The 26,007-nt window shown below is 37.3% G+C and overlaps 1 protein-coding gene across 2 annotated transcripts in view; it reads left to right on the forward strand.

Annotated features, from left to right (window-relative positions):
- Positions 1 to 26,007, forward strand: part of drp2 (dystrophin related protein 2) — a 116,551-nt gene that overhangs the window by 86,035 nt on the left and 4,509 nt on the right. For both annotated transcript variants that reach the window (XM_081382144.1, XM_081382143.1), the window contains exons 12-19: positions 424 to 509; positions 5,345 to 5,502; positions 8,893 to 9,059; positions 10,511 to 10,622; positions 11,029 to 11,165; positions 12,076 to 12,141; positions 20,060 to 20,125; positions 22,771 to 22,911. In XM_081382144.1, coding sequence (XP_081238270.1) covers positions 424 to 509; positions 5,345 to 5,502; positions 8,893 to 9,059; positions 10,511 to 10,622; positions 11,029 to 11,165; positions 12,076 to 12,141; positions 20,060 to 20,125; positions 22,771 to 22,911 — 933 coding nt within the window. The remainder of the gene's footprint in view (positions 1 to 423; positions 510 to 5,344; positions 5,503 to 8,892; positions 9,060 to 10,510; positions 10,623 to 11,028; positions 11,166 to 12,075; positions 12,142 to 20,059; positions 20,126 to 22,770; positions 22,912 to 26,007) is intronic.

The following is a 26,007-nucleotide window of genomic DNA, read 5'->3' on the forward strand; positions in this document are numbered from 1 at the left end:
ACAAATATCTGAAAGGTTCACTGTGTTTATATACTTGCTGCATCACTATTTTGCTCAGCTAGCAGTACCAGCCCCTGGCAGCATCCTCATTGAGGATTCAGATGGGTTGGAGGAAGTAACTCCTCCAAAACTTCATATATTGACCATATATCCGTGATAGCTTGTTAACGACTTTAGTAGTGAGCCGAAGCAATTGCTGAGATGATTTTTCTGCATTGTATTGTACATCCATGGTGAGACATTGAGCCAACTGGACCACACGATGCAGGGCCTTTCAGTTCTGTTTGGTGCTGGTTACCTACTACACGGCCGTACTAACTGACAGGATAATTTCAATATGTAGAAGAACCTCAGTGAAGTTTTGAATGTTGAAATTGTGTTTGTATTTCTTTTAAATTTTTTGGCATGTGTTCCTTTCTCTAGTGGTCGTAATGGTAAGATCCGAGTGCTCTCCTTCAAGACGGGCCTGGTTATTCTATGCAACGCAGACATCCAGGAAAAGTATAAATGTGAGTAGAGATGTATTATGTTTTTAAAGGGGTAGTTCACCCAAAAATGAAAATTCCTTCATTAATTACTCACACTAATGTCGTTTCAAACCCGTAAGACTTTCGTTCTTCTTCGGAACACAAATGAAGATCTTTTTGATGAAATCTGAGAGCTTTCTGTCCCTCCATAGACAGCTACACAACTGACAAGGACACTAAAAAAAGGTCATGAAGAGATAGTAAAACTAATCCATATGAAATTACTTGAGTGGTTTAATCCAGATTTTTTTTTAATCGCTTTATATGATGAACTGATTGAATTTAGGCTGTTTTTTTATATGTATACATTCATCAACTCACATATCAGCTGTGGTAAACGGAAGCTCAAGCATGTTCGCTTGACGTACGAGAACCAATGAGATCCATTCTCTTGTGTTACGCAGCACGTTCTTCAGAGGTTTTCTTCAGAGGTTCTTCAGCTTCTACAAGAGGTTTGTTCTCGCGCACCAAGTATGTTCAGTTGAGCTTCTGTTTGTTTTCGCTGATCAATGTTTAAAGGTGCATTGCGCAAGTCTCTGAGTTTTTGCAGAACTATGCCCCCTCTGGCGACAAGCGAAACTGCAACCAGAGGTGTGCACGCTCATGGAGCACACGCACGCTTGCACGAGCACGAGCTGTTCATAACCAAAGGAGCATCAGCCGCACAAATCTTTTGTTATTTTGTAATAAAGTTATAAATCTGCAAGTCATTTTAAATATGTGAAAGGAAAGGCATTTGAGTAAATTACACACTTATGTGTGAGGGGAAAATGGGGGTAGTAGAAAACTTCGGTTTTTGTTTCCATCTATCTCCATGTTGAACTGTTTTATGTGTTTACTGTATCCACTTATGATTGTATTATTATGGAAACACGTTCATGAACAATATAAGTTATTACTTTGTTATTACTTTGTAAAAGCTCAAAATAATAATCATACCATACACAGTTGGTCAACAAAGTACACTCAAATGTCTCAAGGTAATATTCATAGATTATTACATCATTTGTTGTCATAGATTTGCCGTATCAGACATTAGAGACTGGGCTATATCTTACAGTTTTATCAAGAAAAAAGCCAACTGAGGATCCCGTTTGAGCCCTAGAGCAGACCGGAGATTCCAACGAACAGTATTTATATCGTTTTTACCTTTTGTACACACACAGCCACGTCCAAGTGATCTGCGGGCGCGGGCGCTTCCTAGTGTGTGCAGACCGGAGATCTCTCCATTTGTTGAAAGCCTTCCCGATGTTGACTCTCGTCTTATTCCGACGCCTGTGGCACTAGACAAAAGTTTTCTTATCTTTGTCTTACGTGGGGTTTGCGTTGGGGTTTGGAATGAACTACAAGCCTGTCTCTTTGAATCCATCTTTTACTTTTGTCAAAAGTTGACTAAAGTTTTGTCGCTCGAGTTGTCTTCGCTGATACGGAGAATGGCGGCGAATACACAAACCTGCCAGACATTACCAGGTGAGCGTGAACGCGCATGACGTCACGCCCAGTCTCAAATTCCGTCCCGAATCCCTCTTATTTATTTTACTGTACAGGATTATAGAGGCAATCGCAGTGATCAGAGAAGGGCTTATTCAGCCCATCAGGCAATTGTTTAAGCATCTATGGGTTAGAAAAACGGGTATTTTTTAACATGAAATGTTGCGCAATGCACCTTTAAATGTGAATAAAACCTAAATTAAATCTGTTTATCATATAAAGTGATTGAGTCTTCAAAAAATGTGGACTAAACCGCTCAATTCATATGGATGTAATTTTTATTATCTCTTTATGAACTTTTTGAAGTGTCAAAGTGGTAGTTGTGTAGCTGTCTATGGAGGGATAAAAAGGTCTCAGATTTCACAACATGAGGGTGAGTAATGAATTAAATAATTTATTTTTGGGTGAGCTCTCCCTTTAAGCCACCATTGGCTGATCCTACAACATACTCTGCTGTTCAAAGGTTTGGGGTTGTGAAGATTTTCACAACCCCTTGTGTTTATGTTTTTGAGCGTAAGTCTCATACGCTTACCTAAGCTGCGTTTATCTGATCAAAAATACATTAAAGACTAATATTGTAAAACATTATTAAAAATGTAAATAATTGTTTTCTATTTTAATATATTTTAAAATGTAATTTATTCCTGTGATGCAAGGCTTAATTTTCATCTGCCAATTACTCAGTCTTTAGTGTCACATCGATCCATAGATCCATAGAAATCATTGTAATATGCGTATTCTGTGCTCATGAAATATTTCTTATTATTATTATTATTTCTTAATTATTATTATTTATTTTTATTGAAAATAGTTGACCAATAGTTGCTTAATATTTTTGTGGAAACTGAAATAAATTTTGTTCAGGATTCTTGATGAATATATTTAAAATAGAAATCCTTTGTAACATTATAAGTGTCTTTACTGCCATTTTTGATCAATTTAATGCGTCCTAGCTGAATAAATAAAATTTCTTAAAAATAAAATCTTACTGACCCCAAATGTGAATGGTAGTCGTAGGTGATTTAAAGTTGTATTGTCCTTGTTTGGACTTTTTGTCCCCACAATGTCAGCAACACCTGATCCACACACCTCCTCTTACCTTTATTGGAATCTGTGGTCCAGTATCACTAAAGTATAAAAAAATAAAAAGTGTCTGTGCAAAGTCATAGTTTTTCTCTCATGGGTTTTTTCTTTCGACTTTCTCTGATGCTCTAAAATTTCATCCGTGGCCTAAATCTGCCTTTGGAAGAGTGTGGGTTAGAGGGTAATTTGACAGCGCAGTCACAAGCGGGACCCAGTAAATAAGAGTCATGTGCAATGCACTGCAGAAAGCATTGGAGGAGAAGAGTCCAAGCCAGTGATCACACCCAAACATTGCCTAAAATGTGAGTTTTACATCAGTAAAGAGAGTGAGCACTGTTGGAACAAAGGATCAATGTTGCTCTCTGTCATCAATTACTTTTTCATTTCAGTTGTAAAGAGCATATCCACCCTTACTAAGACTGTGTAGATGGAGACCTATTAGCCATGGACAATTATGCTCCTGCAGGGCCCTTGTGGCAATTGCGATTTGTTCCTGTTGGTAAGTCCTGTTTAAGCTGTTTTTGGAACATGGTGGCTTGTTTTTATCTGGTTTAAGCTGGTCATTAACTGGTCCAAACTGTTCATTAATTGGTTGACCAGCCACCATGTTCCAAATCCAATTTGATCACCATAAGTAGCTGGTTTGTTGATGGTAAACAAGCTTATACCAGCCAATGACAAGCTTAAGTCCAAAGTATACTTCGGTCGCCCTCGCACGCTGTCCTTATGCAGCCCAATTTTTGTGTCCGCACGGATGGTGCGCATACAACAGCGCATGTGCGAGTGAATTGAGAACTTGAAAATAATGTCCACTAGATAGTGTACATGCACCGAATCCATCTTTCTGCACTTACGGCCAAAGGAGTATACTTTGAAATGCTTGCGCACTCAACTGTGCACAAGATGGAGCGGAATGCGGGAAATGAAGTATACCTAGGCCTTTAGACCAAACTAATAACCAGCTACTCGATTTTCCAACTAGGAATAGACTTTATCATAAAGTCACCATTCAGATATATAAAGTCACAAACGCAAGAAGTTGCAATAAAAATGCAATAATGTTGCAGTTGCAAAAATAAACACACCTTGTGTGCATTATGTTGCAAAAGAGGTGTGCAATGACTAGTATACAACATCAAATCTGCAGGAACACATAACATCACTCATTTCTTTTGTTTATTTCATATCATGCAAAGAGCCACTGGCATAAAACGCTGTTCATCTGTCTATATCAATTTTACATCTGCAGTGGCTTGTTTCTAGGTGTTGGGCCACAGTCGGCATCTCAGTTAGAGGCCCAGGGCTCTGGTACTGATTGACCCGGTCCATAATCTGTCCTTGGACTAGACTATGTGTGAGGCTGGTTTGCATGTGGGTGTGAATGTGTATGTGTGCCAGCTACTTTAGATAGTGCTATTTTTACTGGCACTGCAGAGAATATTCTCACTCCTGTCAGGATCATTCTGCTCATTGATGGCTTCCTGACACACACTGTGTGAGCTGTTCTAGGTCTCTCGGCTAATGTTAGCCTTTAGTCCACATTTAAATCAGTGCATGCATCATGCATATCTCACCAGACCCCAAGTTTTTCAAATATTTGTATTTTCCATTAAAAAAATATTTAAACATCTTTAAAACAATATAGATTTACTTCTTTAAACACAAACTATATATATATATATATATATATATATATATATATATACACACACACACATGTTATTGGAGAATATATTTTGAATTAAGTTTATATATATATATATATATATATATATATATATATATGAAGAGTTCAGATGCAAAAGTGCCATCTGAAATTTGTATCAAATAATTTTTATAAAGCTTGTATATTTAAGTTAAGTAATTTCACTTGACAATTAATAGGTAATTTGCATTGCCATTTAAGTGAAATTATTGAACTTAAATATACAAGCTTGATAAAAATGATCATTCTAGAAGAAAATTTCAGATGGCACTTAGAGGCTTTTGCATCTGAACTCTTCATATATATATATATATATGACAAAAAAACAATGGTTAAGAATTTTATTTTAGCACTGGCAATACATTGCACATCAAAGTGCTAGACATCTCGCCTCACACCTCTATAACCTAAAGGCATTTAAGTCACACATTCTCAATTTTCCCTCCTCCAGACTTCTGCACACTGGCACAAAGCTTCTTTTCCCTAGTGTCTTCTTTTAGTGGAGTATTCAACCAGGTTTTCTGCTTATGTATTGCAGACCTTTTCAGACAGGTGTGTGGTCCAGGTGGACTGACAGATCAGAAACATCTCAGTCTGTTACTGCACGAGGCCATTCAGATCCCTCGGCAGCTCGGGGAGGTGGCGGCATTTGGGGGAAGCAACGTGGAGCCCAGTGTCCGCAGCTGCTTTCGAATGGTAAGACTTTCTGTCCTAACTGTGCTCTGCTTCTCCTGGGTTTTCGGACTGGAACGTACAGAGATTAAAGAGCTGTTTTAGTGAGTCACTGGCCAGAAACATACTCAACACAAATGCTTGGTCAGTGCTTGGCTGTTCTGTTGAACTTATTAAATGTGTATTTCTCCTTTACTGTGCCAGTATCAAACTTGCACACTCAAGGGGACAATAGAGTTACTTTCTAACATCTGTGCCATTAAAAGTGAAGTGTGTAATTCCAATGCCATTAATGACACTAAACAGAATAGCAAAAACTAAATAGCTATTTTTAAACGTTTTCTCAAACACTTTTGTCTGCCGTTGCATATTTTGATAGCACCACAGAGACACAGGTTATTGTTTTGTCTTTTAATATAAATAGGACACGGGAAAGTATTTGATTTTAACTATACTATATTGTAAAAGTCAGCTGGTTTTATGTAAAAATGCTTCCTTCTGTCATTCAACGTTTTATTTTTCTCCAAAAATGTAAACACATATCCTCTCAGCTAATGGCATAACTGGAGAGACTAATTTGCAAATGTTTGGGAAACCTGTTTGGAAGTATTTTTGCTTTGGAAGTATTAACACAAGAGGCGCAGAAATTACACCCTTAACTTAAAGGTGGGGTAGGCAATTCAGAGCGTTTCCAAAGCCAGGCCTCCTCCAAAATACTTTCAGTCTGCAAAGTGCCACGAAAGACAGCCTTAAATTACCTCTTGTCTCAAAGCACATAACATTACAATAATTATAAACATAAACAACTTAAAGAGCACTGACTTGTTCCACTAGCCTGGTTCTACCAGACTCTCGTACATTTCATTTGTACAGAGAGTCTGGCCTCTCTCCATTGACAAGCGTTAACTTCCTTGTAGGCGGGTACTCTGTCGAAGTTTAAAACTATTGGATCTGCCCAGAGTCACTCTGGATCTGCCATAACCAATCGCTAACATTTGGTCGTGACGTATGTCAACTCAAACTAGCGCACGATCTCAACGTCATCGTTCTCAGCCACTCCCTCTGTTCGCTGATTGGTCCTACAAAAAATTGATTTCTGGAAACCTAAGAATATACAGCAGTCCCAGACGTAGTACTGAAGGAAAATGAAATTGAGCGGAAGTACGTAGGAGGGCGGAGCCAGGCTATTGTTCCACCTGACTGCTGCAGATTCATTTAGCCATTGATAGTGTTGCCATAGAAAGGCATAAATCTGAGTCTGAGGACACGAACTGCTCTGAGTAGAATGTCATGGGTTTCCATCTTTTAATCACGGTAGTTATGCCGTGATTGCAGCAAAAGCTCATTGTTTTGGTTCAGGAGGAACTGTAAAAGGCGACTGCTGTTTGTTTGCGGTGCTCTGTGATTGTCTGTCTGCAACTCTCCATAGCCTCATGAAACGCTGAAGACGTGTGATGTCTGCGTGAGCAGGGTGTGAGGAGGTATGGAAATACATAGGTTGACAGTCAGGTAGGACATCCTATCCAAATGCAATGATTGGACGAGACTTCCACAGAAGATATATGTAATTTTTAAAAATGTATTTAGACCACTTCTATTATTAATTGCTATCAGGTTTTTCAAAGAGAGTTTCAACCAGTATAAAAAAGGTGTTTATGAAAAACATTGCCTACCCTACCTTTAACTTTATTTGCAAGATTCTCTTCAGTATGTTCTGAAGTTTGAGGACAATTCGACTTTTTAATGTTTTTGAAAGAAGTCTGCTCACCAAGGCTGCTTTTATTTGATAATAAATATAGTCTTTAGTGTCACATGATCGTTCAGAAACATTTCTTATTATTATCAATGCTGAAAACAGTTGTGCTGTGTAACATTTCTGTGGAAACGGTAATGCATTTTTTTCAGGATTCTTTGATAAATAGACAGTTCAAAAGAACAGCATTTATTTGAAACAGAAATCTTTTTTTGTAGCAATGTAAGTCTTTACTGCCACTTTGGATCAGTTTATTCTATCCTTGCTAAATGAAAGTATTCATTTCTTTAAAAACAAATAAAAGTTTTACTGACCCCTGATTTTTGAATGGTTAAGTAAATTTACCTGAAAGCAAAAATTGATCATTTAATGCAATTTTAATGCTAGACATAGCAGCTTAATAAAAATTAGATAATGCAGTGCATACTTGCATTATGAATTGCGTTCTGACTCATTTCAAAACACAACTATGTGAAATCAAGTTTTTTCGAAAGAGTTTAGGTTCAAATACCAACGTAATAGGAATTAGTAGTCTATAATAATTAAGAAAAATTAAGGTGTAATGCCTGTTGACATCTTCTCATCTCTCTTCACTCTTATGAGGCTGTAATTCAGAAATTGCATGGGCATCACAGTGAACGTGACCACCTGGCATTTCATTCTACTGAAGGCCTGATTATGAAATTGGTATAGGCCACAGGTTTCCTGTACAATGGCCTTAAACCTTTCATTCTTAGCGCGCCAGTCCTTAATTAAATCCTGTTCTAAGAACATGTGTGCAGTTGCAGGCACACATAATTAAAAACCCTTTTCACGTTTGTTCCATGTCTGCCTTTTTATTACTGGAAGGAATGCCACTGTAATGGTAACCAGTACTTTCCAATTACACAATTTTTCACCCAGCTGCATTAATCACGACAGGCCAAGAACGATGCAGATCAGCCATCTGGATGTGTTGCAGCGTGTTTCTAGATGAAAAGACTGGTTCACTTTGTTTGAAGTTATGGACCATCTCTTGAGATACTCTTGGCTCTCCCTGTGGTGTGGACTGTTTAGAAGATCCTTTTTTCTTGTTTCATTGAAACTTCTGAAGTTTTCCTCTCAGCTCTACACTGCAGACTTTGGTCTCAATCCCAGACCTCAAGCACTGTTAAAGAGACACACACACACACACACACACACACACACATTGCCGTGCCCTCTGAGACTGTACACTCCAGTGACTACTAAGGGCCACGCTAGAGATACTCATGTTAATTATAAATCTCTGACCAAGCTTCAGAGTGCACCCAAAGGAAATCAACCTTTTAATGCATATTCAATGCGTATTTAATGAGAATTTAGCACGTTCCAGATTTTTATGTCATCCTATTTTATTAGGGTTATTGCCAGTCATCCGTTTCCCACCAGGTCACTGTAACAAAGGGCGACCTCTTTGAGATTGTATCCTTCCCTTTCATGGGGGTGTGATTCCCCCGTATCACATGAGTTCTTTTAAGGGCATGTGCTCTAATAGGGTGCTTGTGCCCATCAGCTACCAGAAGATGTTTTGGTGCTTAATTAGGCATGCATAATGAACAATATGGCCGCTGGGTATCTTGATTCATGCTACTTGTTGCTCTGTGCTCTCTTTCTTGTGCATCTTCTGTATCTACCTCTAGGCTCCAGGTAAGTCCGCAATCGAGGTCTCTCACTTCCTGGAATGGATGATTCTAGAGCCTCAGTCGATGGTGTGGCTTCCTGTTTTGCACCGGGTGACTGTGGCTGAGACCGCCAAGCACCAGGCACGCTGCTATATCTGTAAGCAGTGCCCTATCAAGGGCTTCAGGTGAGCTGCTGCAGTGCTGAGTCTTTTCTTGGAGAAAGATGTCACAGACCTCTCTATCTGTGTTCTTTAGCTAGTCAAAATAAATGATTGTTCTTTTAGCTGATCAAAGGTTTTGTGGTAATAGCACTATATTAGAGAACTGCACGGGGAGTAATATTACATGGGTTGTTAATGGACTGGTTTTGTGTTTGTAAAATAAATAGGGCTGAGGTGTGTGTATACTGTATTATTATATATATATTGATCTTATATATTCAGTATCAGAATCAGTATATTACATCTATTATATATATCCAGGATTATTTTCAAGGGACAGTAAATATATACTGCTATACAAGCAGCAGATTGACTACTCTAAAATATATCCAAGTTTCATTTCGTATTGTCCCTTGAGAAGATATACTAAAAGGTTTGCTGAAATGTGAGGGGTGTACTCACTTTCGTGAGATACTGTATATATGTATGTATGTGTATATATATATATATTCATTTGTCAAAACTCTTTGTTACATTTTTTTCATTTATTTATTTTTTAATATTTATTTTTAAGAAAATTGTCATCTATTATATTTGCTTTCTTTCCATCAAAGAGAAACTGAATGTGTTAAAACTGAATGTAATATGCTTAAAATAGGTAAAATTCTAAAGAGATTTACCTGCTGAAAAAAAACCTTAATGCAATATTTACACTATCATTAAAAAGTTTGGAGTCAATAAGAAATTAATACTTTTATTCAGCAAGGATACATTAAATTGATCAAGTGACAGTAAAAATCTTTTGAAATTTCTATTCATCAAAGAATTCTGAAAAATGTATAATGGTTTCTACAAGAATGTTAAAGCAACACAACTGTTTTCAACATGGATGAATAAAAATGTTTCTTTGAGCACCAAATTAGCATATTAGCATAAATCAGCATAACTTATTTCTTAAGAATCATGTGACATGGAAGACTGGAATAAAGGCTGCTGAAAATTCAGCTTTGCCATTCCAGAAATAAATTACATTTTAAAATATATTACAATAAAAAAAACAGTTCTACTAAATTATAAATTGTAATAATATTTCAAAATATGACATTTTTTTTACTGTATCCCTTGGTGAGCATAAGAGACTTCTTCCAAAAAATCTTATCGAACCCAAACTTTTGAATGGTAGTGTACAGTAAATAATATTAATTTGTATGCAATTTCTTTTTTTAATGTCCCCACCTTGATTAGTTTAACCAGAAGGTTATCTTCGTAAACCTACTTCACTAGAAAGGGACAAGTTTTACTGGTAAACACAAGATCCACCACAGTACTACTAAACCATCAGTATCCAGCATAAACCACCCTGCTAGCCTTAAGTTGTTATGGTCATGATTCATTATTTTAATCTATTTGTAATCCTAAAATTAACACATATACATTTGGATATAAAATGTGTCTCCGCCTCATCACTGTTTCAGATACCGAAGTCTGAAACAGTTCAATGTGGACATCTGCCAGACGTGTTTTCTGACAGGCCGGACTACCAAGGGCAAGAAACTACACTACCCCATCATGGAATACTACACCCCGGTACATATGCTTTGTTACTTGCAGAGGTTTTTTCCTTGCCAGCTGGCAGCGTTGTGCTTGCTCAAAGGTTTCAAATGCAATCACTATTATTCAAGGCACTACGCAAAATAAATATGAATTGAACTGAATTGATCTCCTGCAGTGAAATACAGCATAAGGCCATTTGCTTAATGGTTTTCCCATGCTCCAGTCTGAGTTTTATAGGTGGGCGTCTTTGTTATGCTCCGGCTTTCTGTAGCTGCTCAAGAGATGATAGATTGAGATGGGAGGAAGACAAATGTTCTGTGTAGAAACTGATGTACTGGCTGTGTGTCGGAGGAATGTTACGAAGAGGATGTTTTGTGTCTCAATCGCTCATGTTCTCTCCTCTGGCTCTTTTTCTGTCTCTCTTTCTGAATCATTCCAGACGACCTCAGGCGAAAAGATGAGGGACTTTGCAAAGACACTAAAGAACAAGTTCCGCTCAAAGCAGTATTTTAGTAAACACCCTCAGAGGGGCTACCTGCCTGTTCAATCAGTACTGGAGGTGGAGAGCTCTGAGACGTGAGTCTGACTTCCTGTCTCCGCTGATGAGAATCACACCTAAGTTGTTGCATTCTTTTTGTAGGTTTATAAGTGGAGAACTGTGGGACTGAATGCAGTGCACTGCAAAAAATAATTCTTCTTCCCTGCTGAAAAGAAACATCTTAAACCAGCCTTAGCTTGTCTGTTGACTGGTCAGACTGGGAGACCAGCTGGATGTCTGGATAAATCAGCTAAACAGCAGCTTGTCCAGGCTGGAAGGACCCGCAGATCATCTTAGGACAGATTATTTTTGTCTTATTTTCTAGTAAAACTATCTAAACATCCTTAAAACCAGATACATTTTATTGATAAATAAATAAATTAACCTAGATGGTTTGCTGGTATTGGCTGAATTAAGCTGGTCGTCCAGCTGTTTTCCCAGCCTAAATATCTGAACACGCCAAAAACTCCTCTAAATAAAGCAAATGGATCAGCCTGTCTAGGTTGGCAGACTAGCTAAGACCCACAAGCCATCTTAGGCCATCTTATTTTTTTTGTCTTGTTTCCCAGTAAAAATATTTAAACATCCTTAAAACCAGATAGGTTTTGTGGAAAAATGTTATTTAAAAAAAGCCTAGTTGATTGATTTGTCTTGGCTTGGTTAAGCTGGTCTCCCAGCCTTGCCAAGCTGGTCTCCAGCTGGTTTAGCTGTTTTCCCATCCTGGCTAGCTAAACGCGTCCAAAACTCCTCGGAGAAAGAAAGCCAGCGGATCAGTCTGACCAAGTTCTAAGACCAGCAAACCAGCTTGAACACAGGCATTCATACATATCAAGCTACTTTGCTAACAGAAGTGTGTGTGTGTGTGTGTGTGTGTGTGTGTGTGTGTGTGTGTGTGTGTGTGTGTGTGTGTGTGTGTGTGTGTGTGTGTGTGTGTGTGTGGTTTCACAGACCCTGCTCATCTCCCAGGCTGCCTCATGCGGACACACACAGCCGGATCGAACATTTTGCCAGCAGGTAAGGGTTCAGTCTCACACGGACAGTGATCACGCATCAATTTGGCTCTGATATTCTCCCAGCAGCCATTTCTGCTCACTCTCCTGAGCTCTGATTGGCATATTGATCCTCTTTGCATGGACACAGTGTACCAAACAGCAGGGCCTTAACAACAGCCTTAGAGGAAGTGAGAAGGATGTGAGAAAGAGAGAGAGGGGCATCAAAAGAGAGAGGGTGAGAGATGGCATTCAGAGGGGTGGACAGGGGTCAGCTGCTTTCCACTAGAAGAATGAAAGCTCCACACACAAGGTCTGGAAGGCTCGAGGGAACTGCTAGCACAGATCAGTCTCATCTTGCCTGGACGGAGTGCATGTTACACACTCAGGAAACCTAACAAACATACAGACATACACTTGTACTCGAACATGTTAAAACGTTCATACTTACAGTTATACCAGTGGGGTTTAGAATTAGGTACAGTAGTGTTTCAGGCTTATGTCACCCTCACACATTTGATGCCACACAATTTCTGTTGTTTTACTGATAAATAATGGCATTAAATATATGCAAATTTAAATGAGTATGAAATATATGCACATTTATGAGCTGGGGGGATAGATGTTGCTACCCCACTGAATTAATGGTCAATACTTCTTAAATGATGTATCCCAAAAAATCCCCAAAACACAAAGAGAAACAAACACTGTATGAGACCATTATCAACACAATAAAACTAGCATAATAATAACCAATACGTCAAAAGTAATTCACATTATACAATTACTAAGCAATAAATATTAAATCATGTACCTTATAACCCTTTTAGTGAGATGCGCAATATACAATATAAAAGGGAAAACCAACAATTCAATACAAATATAAGATACAAAAACAATACAGTCTGTACGAATTCTATTTAACAAATCAGGTCATTTACAAAACATATTAAGTTGAAAATCGCATGGGTTTGGAACAACTTGAGTGTGAGTAAATGACAGAATCTTCATGGTTTGCTGAACTAACCCTTTAATTCAGCTGTGGGAGCGCAGTGAAGCTAACGGCCCAATGTGACTGGTTTGGTTTGACTGCAGCAAACGATCAGAGATATGCTCCTCTGCCCCGTCTAACTTCCCTGCCAACTACCTAAATACACACAAGCACATGCACACATGAACGCACAGATCAGCCCTTTGCCTGCCCTAGCATACTGTGCTGCCAACTGTCTCCGCTCACAGCCTGCTGCAGCTTATCTGTACTACAAATAGACCAGAGCACACACTCCCTCTCTTGACTTCTGTGTCCTTTTGTCTTCATCTGTCTGTCTCCTCCTCTGTCATATGCTTGATTTCTACTCCTTGCTTTCAATGTCCTAATTCATTTCCATCAATCACCCACTGTATCCCACTTTTTCCTCTCTTCTTGTCCTTTTTAATTCCCCAAATTTGTGTCTCTCTTATGCTGTCTGGTTTCCCTCAACACAAATCAGTGCCGTTTGCGTTAGTTGTCCCTGCTCAGAACAACATTCATTGTTTTAATTGAACTGTCACCTGTTAAATACATTTCACGTGTGTCCGTTTGCATCTGACTGAATGCTTACAATGTTCAGGGATCGTCAGTTTACAGAATGTTAGCAGCCTTGACTAAATTAGAGTAGAAAATGATTTTTTTTACTTGTTTTTTTCTTTTCTTGAATATTTAAAATTTCATTCAGTTTTTGCTAATGCACATACCAGTGGTATGTCTAGTAGAAAAAAAGGCAAATTCCAGCTCCATAAAACATACAGCTTACATATATATATAATATCTGGGGGCTCGTCCGGTATTATTACTCCACTACAGTAAAGTGTTTTTTTTTTTTTCTTCTTGCGTCTATTTATACATTTACTTGGTCACAAATTGTGATCAAATTGCAAATGGTCACATGTTTGCGGCCTTATCTAGTTTGCATTATTTCTTTATTGAATTTGTCTGCTGAAATATGGTTGACATAAAACACATGGTGATAAAAAACATTATCTGACGGGTATCATTCTTTGTAATTAAATTCCTCACTCTGTCTTTGCATGTTCACGTTTGATTCTTTGATATTGATGTGCTTTCAGGAAACTCTCAAGCTTTCTATTCATGTCCTTTTCCCTTCATGCTTTTGTGCATTCTTAAACTAAACAGCTTGATCTAAGTGTTGGCTAAATAAGAAAAGACAAGCATTTTATAGCTGTAAAAAATGCTTCTACAAAGAATGAAAAATCCACATCTCTTTTGCAGCCCATTGGAAAGTCCCTTTCATTCACTTTTATCTGATAGTTCAGTCCTTCACAAAATATTAGTTATAGTGAGCATGTGCTAAATGAGGTGGCACATTATTTATTTTCGACATCGACAAGGCTTGCTTTGAACTTTAATAGAAAATTAAAATTCTCGTCAGATGTTTCAGATGTGGTATCTGCGCAGAGAGAGAACGTCATAGCCAAGAGAACAGAGATTGTATGTGCGTGTATAGGCTAATTCAGAGTAATGACTGGAGGACCTCAAGATAGAGCGGGTGGGAGAATAAATCCACTGGCATTTGATGTTCTAGACTCCCTGTACAAGTCTATATGACAGAGTAAGTGGTCTGTAGTGATGGCTTTTTATCTGAAAAGCAGACAGCATATCAGAAAGAATGAGCCATTGTTCTGAACACAATGTTTGTTATGTACTCGCTGATTTGTGTTTGTGACCTCTCTTTTTCCCTGTAACAAGAGACCACACTAACCACACATTGAGAAATGCCCATTTAAACAAATACAAATACATGCGTGTATAACCATAAACTCCATTTGACCTCGCACCCTGGAATCTGTGGCATCATCAGCAGTTCCTTCCTAGTTACACATTTGATTGGATCGGAACTGATGGATACTTCTGCGGATTCAATTAGGAGTCGTCACAGCCAGGCGGAGGGGTTAACCAGGACAGCCAGTACCACCGTCATTGGCTGAAGGACACCTGGTGGGTGAATGTGTATCGACTTTCTGCTATTCTCTGAGGCAGCCCCATCCTGCATGTGGGTTCTGTAGTCTGCTGTGTTCTGAAGTTGAATTCAGACCATTCTCTGGCAGCTTTCCTAGCAACATGACATGAATGCACTTAGCACTCCTCATTACGGAGCCTCTCTATAGAGGCTCTTATATTGTTGCTAATTCACAGGCTGTCCTGGTAAAGCAGTGAAATCTCCCCAGTCTCTCACCTAAGGGTAAGCTAAGGCAGGGAAAGTGCAGTGCATTGCTAAAAGCAAAGTTTCACCCCTGTGTTGCTAATGGTAAGCACAGGGACCATTGTCAGCTCCCTGTTGTGTTGAAAACACCTCTGTTGTGTTGGGTTAATCTTGTCTGTGCTGGATGGCATACAGAAGTTTGCTGGAGGCACAGGGTGAACCCTCTATAAGCCACGCAACCTCTTTTTATACATTGTTGGATCCTGACTTGGGATGGAGCTCAATTTGTTGCATTCTCAAAGTTGCCACAAGGAGCGCTATAGTGAGCAGTACCATCAAGTCTGCTGCACATTTTGATCACCCCCTTTGTTGGCTGCAGTTACCCCGTCCTGTCCATGAAATCCAAATGAGACGCAAGCCAAAATAAAAAATCCATTTACACTTCAAATATATATATTTTTTTCTGAGAGATGGTTTCTGTCATTTCAGGTAGTTCTTATCACGTAGATTTTTATTCAAGTGTTTGTTTTTCCGGTAAGTTTTGTTTTAGTTAGTTATTTGATGTTTTAAAAACGAGGTGTAACGTCAAGATTGGCAACTGTGCTTGTGATTGAGTCCTGCTGGAGTATGTGCAGGACCTTGATTCCATGGGTTCACCTCAGGATCACTACTGCTCGGGCTACAAATAACGTAATTGGCGCAAGATGTCAACGGATATTACTGGGATATTTTGGCTTCATTTTTGGAGACAATTTGTCCATCTTTTTGCATAGACTAGACCTCTATAATGAAGATGTCACCTGTTTTTCTATATCATGCCTATTTATCTGAGACAGCTCTGTAAAACTGATTTAAAACAGAATGTTTTGTGAAAGGTGCTACACAAACAGATGTGACGTAATAAGCTGGACCAGCCTAAATTGTTAGATTAAAATAAAGAAATATAATTTTTCTTTATTTCGCTTAAATGTATTTATATTGCACATTTCACAATACACATTTGTTTCAAAGCAGCATAACAGAAGATCACAAGTTTGATATACTGTATATATATATATATATATATATATATATATATATATATATATATATATATATATATATATATATATATATATATATAAAATAAGATGTATATATCTATCAAATTAGAGTTGGTCGATTTAAATGTTTTACATTTTGTGTGAAGAAACAAGCAATCAAGCAGTGGAGATATGATATATCATAATATATGATACCAATGTCGTCCTATTTTGTTGCTGATTTGACCCTACCATTCAAAAATTTGGGGTCTGTAAAAGTTTTTTTTTTTTTTTTTTTTTTTATAGAATTTATCAAAAGTGACATTAAAGCAACAACATGTAACTTTTCAACCTTCATAATATATTTCCAAGACCCTTGTGATAGTACATCGACTTACAATAGGTTGAATGAGACGTCTGCCAGAGCCTGACGGGGTCTGTATCGCTTTTACTGGCACTATGTAACTTCGGGGTGCGAGTTATGAAGGACTAAAAATGACAGAACGAAAAATAAATAAATAAATAAATAAAAGTAGAAATAAATAAATAAATGCAGAAATAATAGTAAAAATAAATACATTTTGGTAATATAAATGGCTATTTCTGTATTTTTACATGTATTTATTTATTTATTTATGCATTTCTATATGTATTTATTTATGTATTTATACATTTATTTATATATTTATGTATTTATATATTTATTTATTTATATATCTATATATGTATTTATTTATACATTTATTTATTCCTACATTTATTTATTTCTGTATTTCCACATTTCTACATTTATTTATTTCTGTATTTCCACATTTCTACATTTATTTATTTCTGTATTTCCACATTTCTACATTTATTTTTCCCTGCGCATGTATGCTAATTGACCAATGGCTAACCACGCCCCCAAACGCGATGAGCCAATCACAGTACGCATAGCTAACCCAATACACTTGGACGTTCTCTGCTTCCTCGTCCATTGCAATGCATTGCGGTTATCAGTTTTCATTCGTTTTTATGTTTTTTTCTTGTCATTTTGGCTTTAAAACAGCGTGTGTGTGTGTGATTTTGGTTGGGTGACAGTTGTAGGTTACAGTTTGACAAGAGTTTACAGTTTGACAAAAGCACAATGTTGTGTTTTACACAAATAAGTAGGCTAAACACTTTGCAGTTTTAATTATGTCCTGTATGAACAAAATGGAGTATGTTTTTATGTTTCCACTGTTCGATCGCGCCCCGGCGCCCGCTCTCTGACACACACACACACACACACACACACACACACACACACACACACACACATTCCAGCAATGCAATCTTGACATCGCAGCCTGTCCATTATTCTGCGCTCCCACCAAACGCGAATAGGGCGTCAAATTCGCGCGTATCAGCGTCTAGTTCGACGCTTGAACATTTTGAATCCAAAGCGAATAGGACGCGCGTATAAAGCGAGCATTTGAAGCGAAATAGCACCAAACTATAACGTTTACACTGTGAACTGTAAATCTTTGTTCTGGAGCTGAAGCTTATCGACCTTCTCAACAATAAAATTATTAATATAACCCTCCGATGCATATTTAAGGCCCTTTTGGTGACATCGAGATGATATATAATCTTTCTGTCTCCAAAAAATCATCAATTGCCTCCTGTGAAATGTATCCTACTGACAGCTGCCAAAGCGCCTGTTACCGAATGTTGACTGAGTGAGTGGAGGGGGCGTGGTTAGCCATTGGTCAATTAGCATACATGCGCAGGGAAAAATAAATGTAGAAATGTGGAAATACAGAAATAAATAAATGTAGAAATGTGGAAATACAGAAATAAATAAATGTAGAAATGTGGAAATACAGAAATAAATAAATGTAGGAATAAATAAATGTATAAATAAATACATATATAAATATATAAATAAATAAATATATAAATACATAAATATATAAATAAATGTATAAATACATAAATAAATACATATAGAAATGCATAAATAAATACATGTAAAAATACAGAAATAGCCATTTATATTACCAAAATGTATTTATTTTTACTATTATTTCTGCATTTATTTATTTATTTCTACTTTTATTTATTTATTTATTTATTTTTCGTTCTGTCATTTTTAGTCCTTCATATTGAACTAGTAAGTAACTGTAAATTGCTTGCATACTATCTTTAGTTTTTCTAATCTGTTGTCTGCCTGGCTACGTTACGGAAACTATCTGGTCCTCCATTTATCTTCATGAATCAGCTAGTAGATGAGCGAATTATCAATCTGGTAGCTAGTAAACTCTAACATGGTAGTTTTAGATGGTTAGGATGCTATCGCTATCATTCTCGTTCAGATTTGAGCATTGCAATCGACATGCAAATCGCAAATGTTTGAGTTAAAATGTTTAGTCTACTAAACATGTATAAATTATGAAAGGGGGAAGATTAATAATATTGTCATTGCCCATATGAAAAAAACCTGCATGCTTCATATACAGTAACCGTAAATCATTTTACGACAGCGGTAATGGACAATTCCGCTTCCAACCTGTAGGGCGACCGCAGAGGAAAAGTTCCATGTTGTTGCTTTAAATACGTTACAGAAGATTTCTATTTCAAATAAATCTGTTTTTTTTTTACTTTCTATTCATCAGAGTCCTAAAAAAATTTAGCAGCACAGCTGTTTTCTACAAGAAATATTTCTCCAGCTGTAAATCAGCATATTAGAATGCTTAATTAGAGTAAATTAGACTTAAATATATTAAAAATAGAAACAGTTATTGTAAATTGTAATAATATATAATATTATAGTGTTTTACTGTATGTGGTGAACAAAAACCCTTGGTGAGCATACAAGACTTATTTTAAAGAACTTCTAACTGACCTTAAACTTTTTATCAGTAGTGTATGTTGTTGAAATGTATTCTTGACAGTTTTGGAGATTTCATTAGTAAATTCAAGTAAATAGGACTTCTGCCTAATTGCCTGCATAGAAAATATTTTCAAGATGACCACAGAGTCTTGCTTCCATTACTATTGCAATTGCGTTTGGTGTGGCTAGATATATAGAAATGGCACATTTCAGCTTTACTTTGGCTTCAGGATGTCACAAGGACTCGAGCTGCAGTGAACCATAAAGCGCACATACTGTATACGTTCAGGCATGGCATGTCTGTGGTGTGACATATAAGCTGTGGTGCTTGTTGGAGATCTTTTTTATATTCTGTTTTTACTGTGCCACTTGTGGCAGGGAATGAAAACTTACAAGGGGTTTGGGTGAAAATACCCAGCGGGAAGGCATTTATGTCATAAAAATTCTTGACAAATGAAGTGAAATGGGAACAGATTCTCCCCTGGCTTTGTCATGGTGGTAGAGAGTAGAGGGTGAAGCCGGGAGGCACAGCTTCGGCGGTTGCATGATAATTTGCCACCCGGGTTAATTGTACACGGTATCTGAAATGTCAGGGTAGGATCACAGCATGTGATTTTTTGGTTGGAGAAACTGCTCTAAGGTGTCTCGTATGCAGTCGCTGAGATGTCTCGATGAGTCACAGCTGTCGTCTTCTTTTCCTCCGCCAACTGTGCAATTCCATTCCTCTGCCTCGTGTTTGAAGTCACAGTCCTTGGCCCAGCAAACAAATTACAGTGCACAAGGGCTTTGCCTTTGTACGCCTCCCTGTTTGTTGTGACCCATGCTCCATAATATGACATTTTCATTTCGCTTGCTTTTTCTTTTCAGGTTGGCAGAAATGGAGAACCAGAACTGTTCCTTTTTCACTGACAGTCTCTCTCCGGATGAAAGTTTGTGAGTACACCACCTCCCACCCACATTAGAATCTGTCACAGCTGCTAAGTCCCCAATGCATGGGCGTGTGGATGTGCGCATGGCCATGCATGCATTCCTTCATGTTTGGTGTAGCTGGGCAGTCACATTAATTAAAAAAGATAATGAAAACGACCCATGGCAATGTGCGCGTTCGCCCTCCATCATATTAAGTCTGTGTGATTAAGGAGCACAACAGTAGGGATGAATAGAGCAGGCTTGGATGCTGACAGGAGGGAAAGAGAGAGAGAGAGAGAGAGAGAGAGAGAGAGAGAGAGAGAGAGAGAGAGAGAGAGAGAGAGAGAGAGAGAGAGAGAGAGAGGTTGGGCTATTGAAATGCTACCAAACAAGGAGCTACAGGCTGGCGGACAAGCGAAAGCCACTGAATTATAAGCATATATAGGTGAAATAAGGTGAGCCCTCACAAAATCAAAACTAATAAAAGAGGTCAGACCATCACAGCCCAGAGTCATGGCAGTGCATGCTTTGTGCTGGAAATTACTGTGTGCATGAGTGAGGGAGGAAAAAAGGAAATTCAAAGGAATACTTCATCCAAAAATGAACTTGTCCTCATGTCGTTCCTGTGCTTTATTCCTTTCTTTATTCCATGGAACACAAAAGAAACACGCTTTTCTATACAATTACAATAAGTTATACAGCTTTAAACGGCATGCAAAAGGTCCATTTAACCGTCATAAAAGTGATCCACGTGTCTCATGCACTGGATTCCAAGCCTGAAACTATATTATTAACTTGTGTGAGGAATTCAAGTTGTAATTCACTGATAATCTACATCACAATTGTTAATTGTGACCAGATCATTGGGTCAGTTTGTTGGACTTGAGAACTAGTACAATCTTGAATCATTTAGACCAGTGGTCAGGAACCTATGGCTTGTGGGCCACACGGGGCTCTTTGACAAAAATCACGTGGTTCGCCAGGTTTCTCACCCTTCTCCAGCATATGATCATTAAAAACGTAGGATTAATTTTTCTGCAGAAAATGCAGTTACAATTGCTTTGTTGTACAGCCTACCAAAGTTAATGAAAAGTCAATTAACGATAATGTTTCAAGTTGTTCAGACCAATTTGCGTATGCAGTGCTGTGTGCAACACCATTTTAAGGCAAACCACTTGTTTTTATGGCTACACTCACACAGTTTGGAAATGACAACACTGACCACACAATATGCAGCTCCGATGGAAGGCCGAGACTGAGTCTAAAACCTTCACATGACAGACACAGCTTATATCTGTAAGATACCAAAACAAAAATGAAAACACGGCACGCACACACACACACAAACACACACATGAGAGACGCATGTGTGCAGCGTAGAGTGGTGCTTTCTCATTGTGTGCCCTGCACAATTAATTGCGTAATGAAACATTACCTACTGTTTGTTGCCTTTTTTCTCTTTTTTTTTTTTTGTTGACTTTGGACCTAAATAAAGTTATTTTTTATTTAAATGTTATTGGAATTTTTTTTATATTAATAATAGTAAAATAATAGGTTTTGGATTGGCTCTTTTGGAAAAAACTGCATTAACGGAAAAAGAAAAAATGGCTCTCTTCATAAAAAATAAATAAAAGTTTGCGACCCCTGATTTAGACCATTTCGTGAACTGGATCAACTTATTATTCAGTGAAGAGATCCAACTATAAAGAACAATTCACAGTCAAACTCTAGAGCCAAGAGAATTAGTTATTGAAATACTTGAAATAAACAGTAGCACACAATGAGATTGTATAAATAATTAAAACTACACATTATGTATTAAATATATATTTATATTTATTTATATAAATTATATTTTAATATTATATTTTATAAAGTTATCATAAAGTCTTTATAAATGATAAATAAACTGAATAAATGAATTGACCATTTTTATTTTGTTTTTTTTTGTGTGAAAAAGCTTGAAATCTCAACTCACATTTAAGTAAATATTCACTTTGTATTTTTAGGAAAATTGTTCATTTAAAAGGCAGAGAGAAAGTGCAACAGTGATTCATTTATTTAATCTATTTGACAGGGCATGTGTGCCATTTCAGTGGCTTTTACCAAATCTCTCTCGTCCAGCGCTCTATAAATGGCCTTTGTTTAATGATGGTCTATGTAATTGCACCTGTATAATTACAGCAGACTGCATGAAAACAGGTTTTTTTCTATTATTGATGTGCCAAATGTGAGAGTGCTGATTATTTTCCTGCTTCCTTTGTGTAGTGGTAATTCTTTTTCACTCATCCTGTGTGCCTGTATATTGCCTGTGCCTCTTTAGCTTTTTTATGTGATGCCATGGATAGTGCTTGGATTTCCAAGAGCGTGCATGTTTGTGTGATTACCGATTGTTCAGCATCTACGCAGCTATTTGTTCTGTGGATGATGGTGTGCATTGCTCTGTTTTTCTACACTCTAAATACTCCATCCGCAGTTTATGTAGAATATGCGTACATGTGTGCTGTGTTGATATGCCTCTGCTGCTTTGTGTGCATTTGGCTTATGTACCTGCTGCTTTGTGTGCACGCTTGGCGCTGCGTGTGTGTGTGTGTGTGTTTGTGTGTCTGCTGCTGCGTGGCACGGCTAATGTGTTCAGTGTGCGCTGTCTCCTATGTGGGGGGACTCAGGGATGAAGATCAGTACCTCCTACGTCACTCCAGCCCTGCCCTCGAGGAGGACTCCCCCCACAGCCACCTGCTGGCCCACCTGGACTGCCAGGACAGAGAAGAGCTGCAGCGCACCCTCCACCGCCTGGAGAACGAGAACAGGTGAGGGCTCAGTCAGGAGCACATTCACATTTTCACACTTGTAGCTGAAATGGGCAAACTGTACAGCACTAATTGGATTTCCAAAAATATGAATGGCATTTAACCATGGAAAACATGCAAAAAAAATTACATTAATTTGTGTTTGTTAGTTCAATGTAAGTGTTTTTGTTTTTGCTTGTTTTATGATCCACCAGACAACAAAACTATATCACATATAGAAACTACATGTTATGAATATAATATGAAATTTTAAAAAATATGTAATCTTTTATAAAAAAAAATTATATATAGGAAATATATAATTATGCATAAAAATGATATAATAATACTTATACTACAGGGCCGTTGAATGCTTGAATATGATTGGTTGACGAACGTTCTAAGGTGTGCATTATTTTCAGGGAAACGCACAACTAAAGTAGTTCCAGGCAGGTCTTGACCGCATTACAGTTCCATATCACTTCGCGTAGTTAACGGTAATAACGGAAAATAGGATACAATTCATAACAAGAAAAAACATTTATTGAATTAATTGGGGAATTGAGGAATTGAATTAATTCAATTGAATTGAATTAATAAATAAATAATAATATTGACGCACATGCTTTTCTGTCTCATTATTGCAACATCGCTCTCTCTCTAATAACTGCATTAATAACTGGGGACACACTTTAAGGCCGGTTATGAATGTAATTTGATACGTATGACTGATCATGCCCAAACGCGTGTTCAGCGCGTTCAGTCTGTGTTCAAAGTCGGTGTTTATAATCTGCTGCAGTCGATAAAAACAGTCAGAGAATGTGTCAGCTAGTCGTGTGTCCCCAGCATTAGTCTGCTATCAGTGGCTCAAACCTCCGTTACTAACTCTAAAATGACGTTTTGGAATTAGCAACAGAGGCATTGGTTTAGATGCGTAAGAAATTAGTCCTACATACAAGAGCGTTTTAATGACAAAAACTTTACAAACGTCTTGAAATACATAATCTGAACAATGTTTTGAGGTGTGGTAACTGAGTGAGCGGAGTGGCCGTTCACCTCGGGTGTGCATTATTTTTCTAATAATTCAACGGCCTGTCGTCAATTATTCCTTACTTGGAACACACAATATTTTTCACTGCCCTTCATTGACAGTCTACTACCACTTTGACCTTCAAAAAGTTCATAAACATCGTAAAACCAATCCATATGAAAAAGTGGTTTAGTCCAAATTTTCTGAAGAGACTCGATCGCTTTAAATGATGAACAAATTGAATTTTGGCTGTTATTCACATATAAACATTGGTCAGCGAACACGAACAAAAGCTCAACTGGACTTGCTTGACACGTGAGAGCGAATTTGTTGGTTTTTGTGGAAGCTCAAACGTGCTGCATAACACAAGGTAATGAATCTTATTGGTTCTCACATGTGAACATGCGTTGATGAATGTTCTTCAACAATGAATTGATTAAATCCATAATAATCAATAATGAAAATAACTGACTACAAATTTGTTTTTTTATTTATTGCATCTGCAAGCTACACAGCCAGTCGCGTCACTTTACCGTAGTAATGTCACAGTCTGAACTGCTGTGGGAAAACTGTACAATCCATGCTGCCGAAAACCTGAGAATGCTTTATATGAGGCACTTCCAAACAAATGCATCAGCATAATGTTTAACGTGGCTCGCCGTCAAATGCTCTGACAGATGCGTGTGCTGTTGTATGCATTTGAGACGTGTTTCCTCAGTGCATAACTTACATTTTATGGTTGTATCCTTGTCTGTTCATGTCATGAATTCACTTAATTTGCATGCGTGCGCATACACATCAAACAAACAAACAAACAAACAGAGCGCATTAACTCTGAGTAAACTACACACGTAGGTTAAAGTTCTACATACAACAAAAGTAATTGTATTTTTATGACAGCAGTACCTGTAAAGGGACTTTTTGTAATGGAGTATAAATGTAACAATGTTACTTTGTTTAGAAGAGTGAATGTGTGTTCCTCATGTCTCATACCAGTTTGCATTTTTTATTGTAATGTTTTTATATTAACCAAAACAATTTGTAGAGAAACAACAATGGTGGTCTATTTATTCATACTGATATGAAGTTTTAACTGAGGGTTATCCTCCTGACCTTTATAGTTATAAATAATGAGGGGTAAAATGATTTGTCTTTGTATTTGTGACTCATGGTTTCTGTCTGTAATTGACTGCACTTTATGTTGGCCCTTTAAATCTCTTTAGAGGATTAAGATAGAGCTAATAGTTTTTAATTGGTTGAGATAAAATGTGTTGCTGGGAAAATGGGGACATTATTACTATTATGATGGTTACTCTAATTTTACTTGCTCAAAAAAAATCTTTTGACCCGCATCCAATGAAAGAGGTGTGATCTTTAGACCTTAAAACAAAGGTTCAAACATCTACAGAAACATAAAAAGTATATTAGGTCTACTACCATTTTGTTTCATCCCAGAGGCTACTGTTACAACTGTGAGTCATTTATGAGTTTTTTCTTCTGCGTAAATCCTGACCTTTAAGTCATGCTCTCGTGGGGTCTTGCTTTGTTTATGTGAGTAATAGGTCAATAAAACAAGATTAATTGTTAGTGTCTGCAGGGGATCTGCAACCTTAAACCTCCTGTATAAATCAGGGCTTCCCGCTGTCATTATTAGGACAGAAAGAGCTTAGTGATTTTTTTTTTTTTTGTCATTCAGTTCAGAAAATGCAATATAATAACATAAAACAAATTAATATAATAATTATTTTGCATGCTATGTACAGTATACATACTACACTATCATTTAAAAGTTTAGGGTTGGTTTAAGATTTCTTATGCTCACCAAGGCTGCATTTATTTGATGAAAAATTCAGTACAAACAGTAATATTGTGAAATATTATTACAGTTTACAGTTTTTTAATTGAATGCATTTTAAAATTGAATTTAATCCTTTTGATGGCAAAGTTGAGTTTTCAGCAGCCATTAATATATACTGATTTACATTAATTTAGCAGATTTTATGCTCAGGTGACGAATATAATGCATTTATTGAAAATAGAAATTATTACATTATAAATATCTTCACTGTATTTTTTTTTAATCAATT

The sequence above is a fragment of the Scardinius erythrophthalmus genome (assembly GCF_964197995.2).
Source record: "Scardinius erythrophthalmus genome assembly, chromosome: 13".
Taxonomy (NCBI): domain Eukaryota; kingdom Metazoa; phylum Chordata; class Actinopteri; order Cypriniformes; family Leuciscidae; genus Scardinius; species Scardinius erythrophthalmus.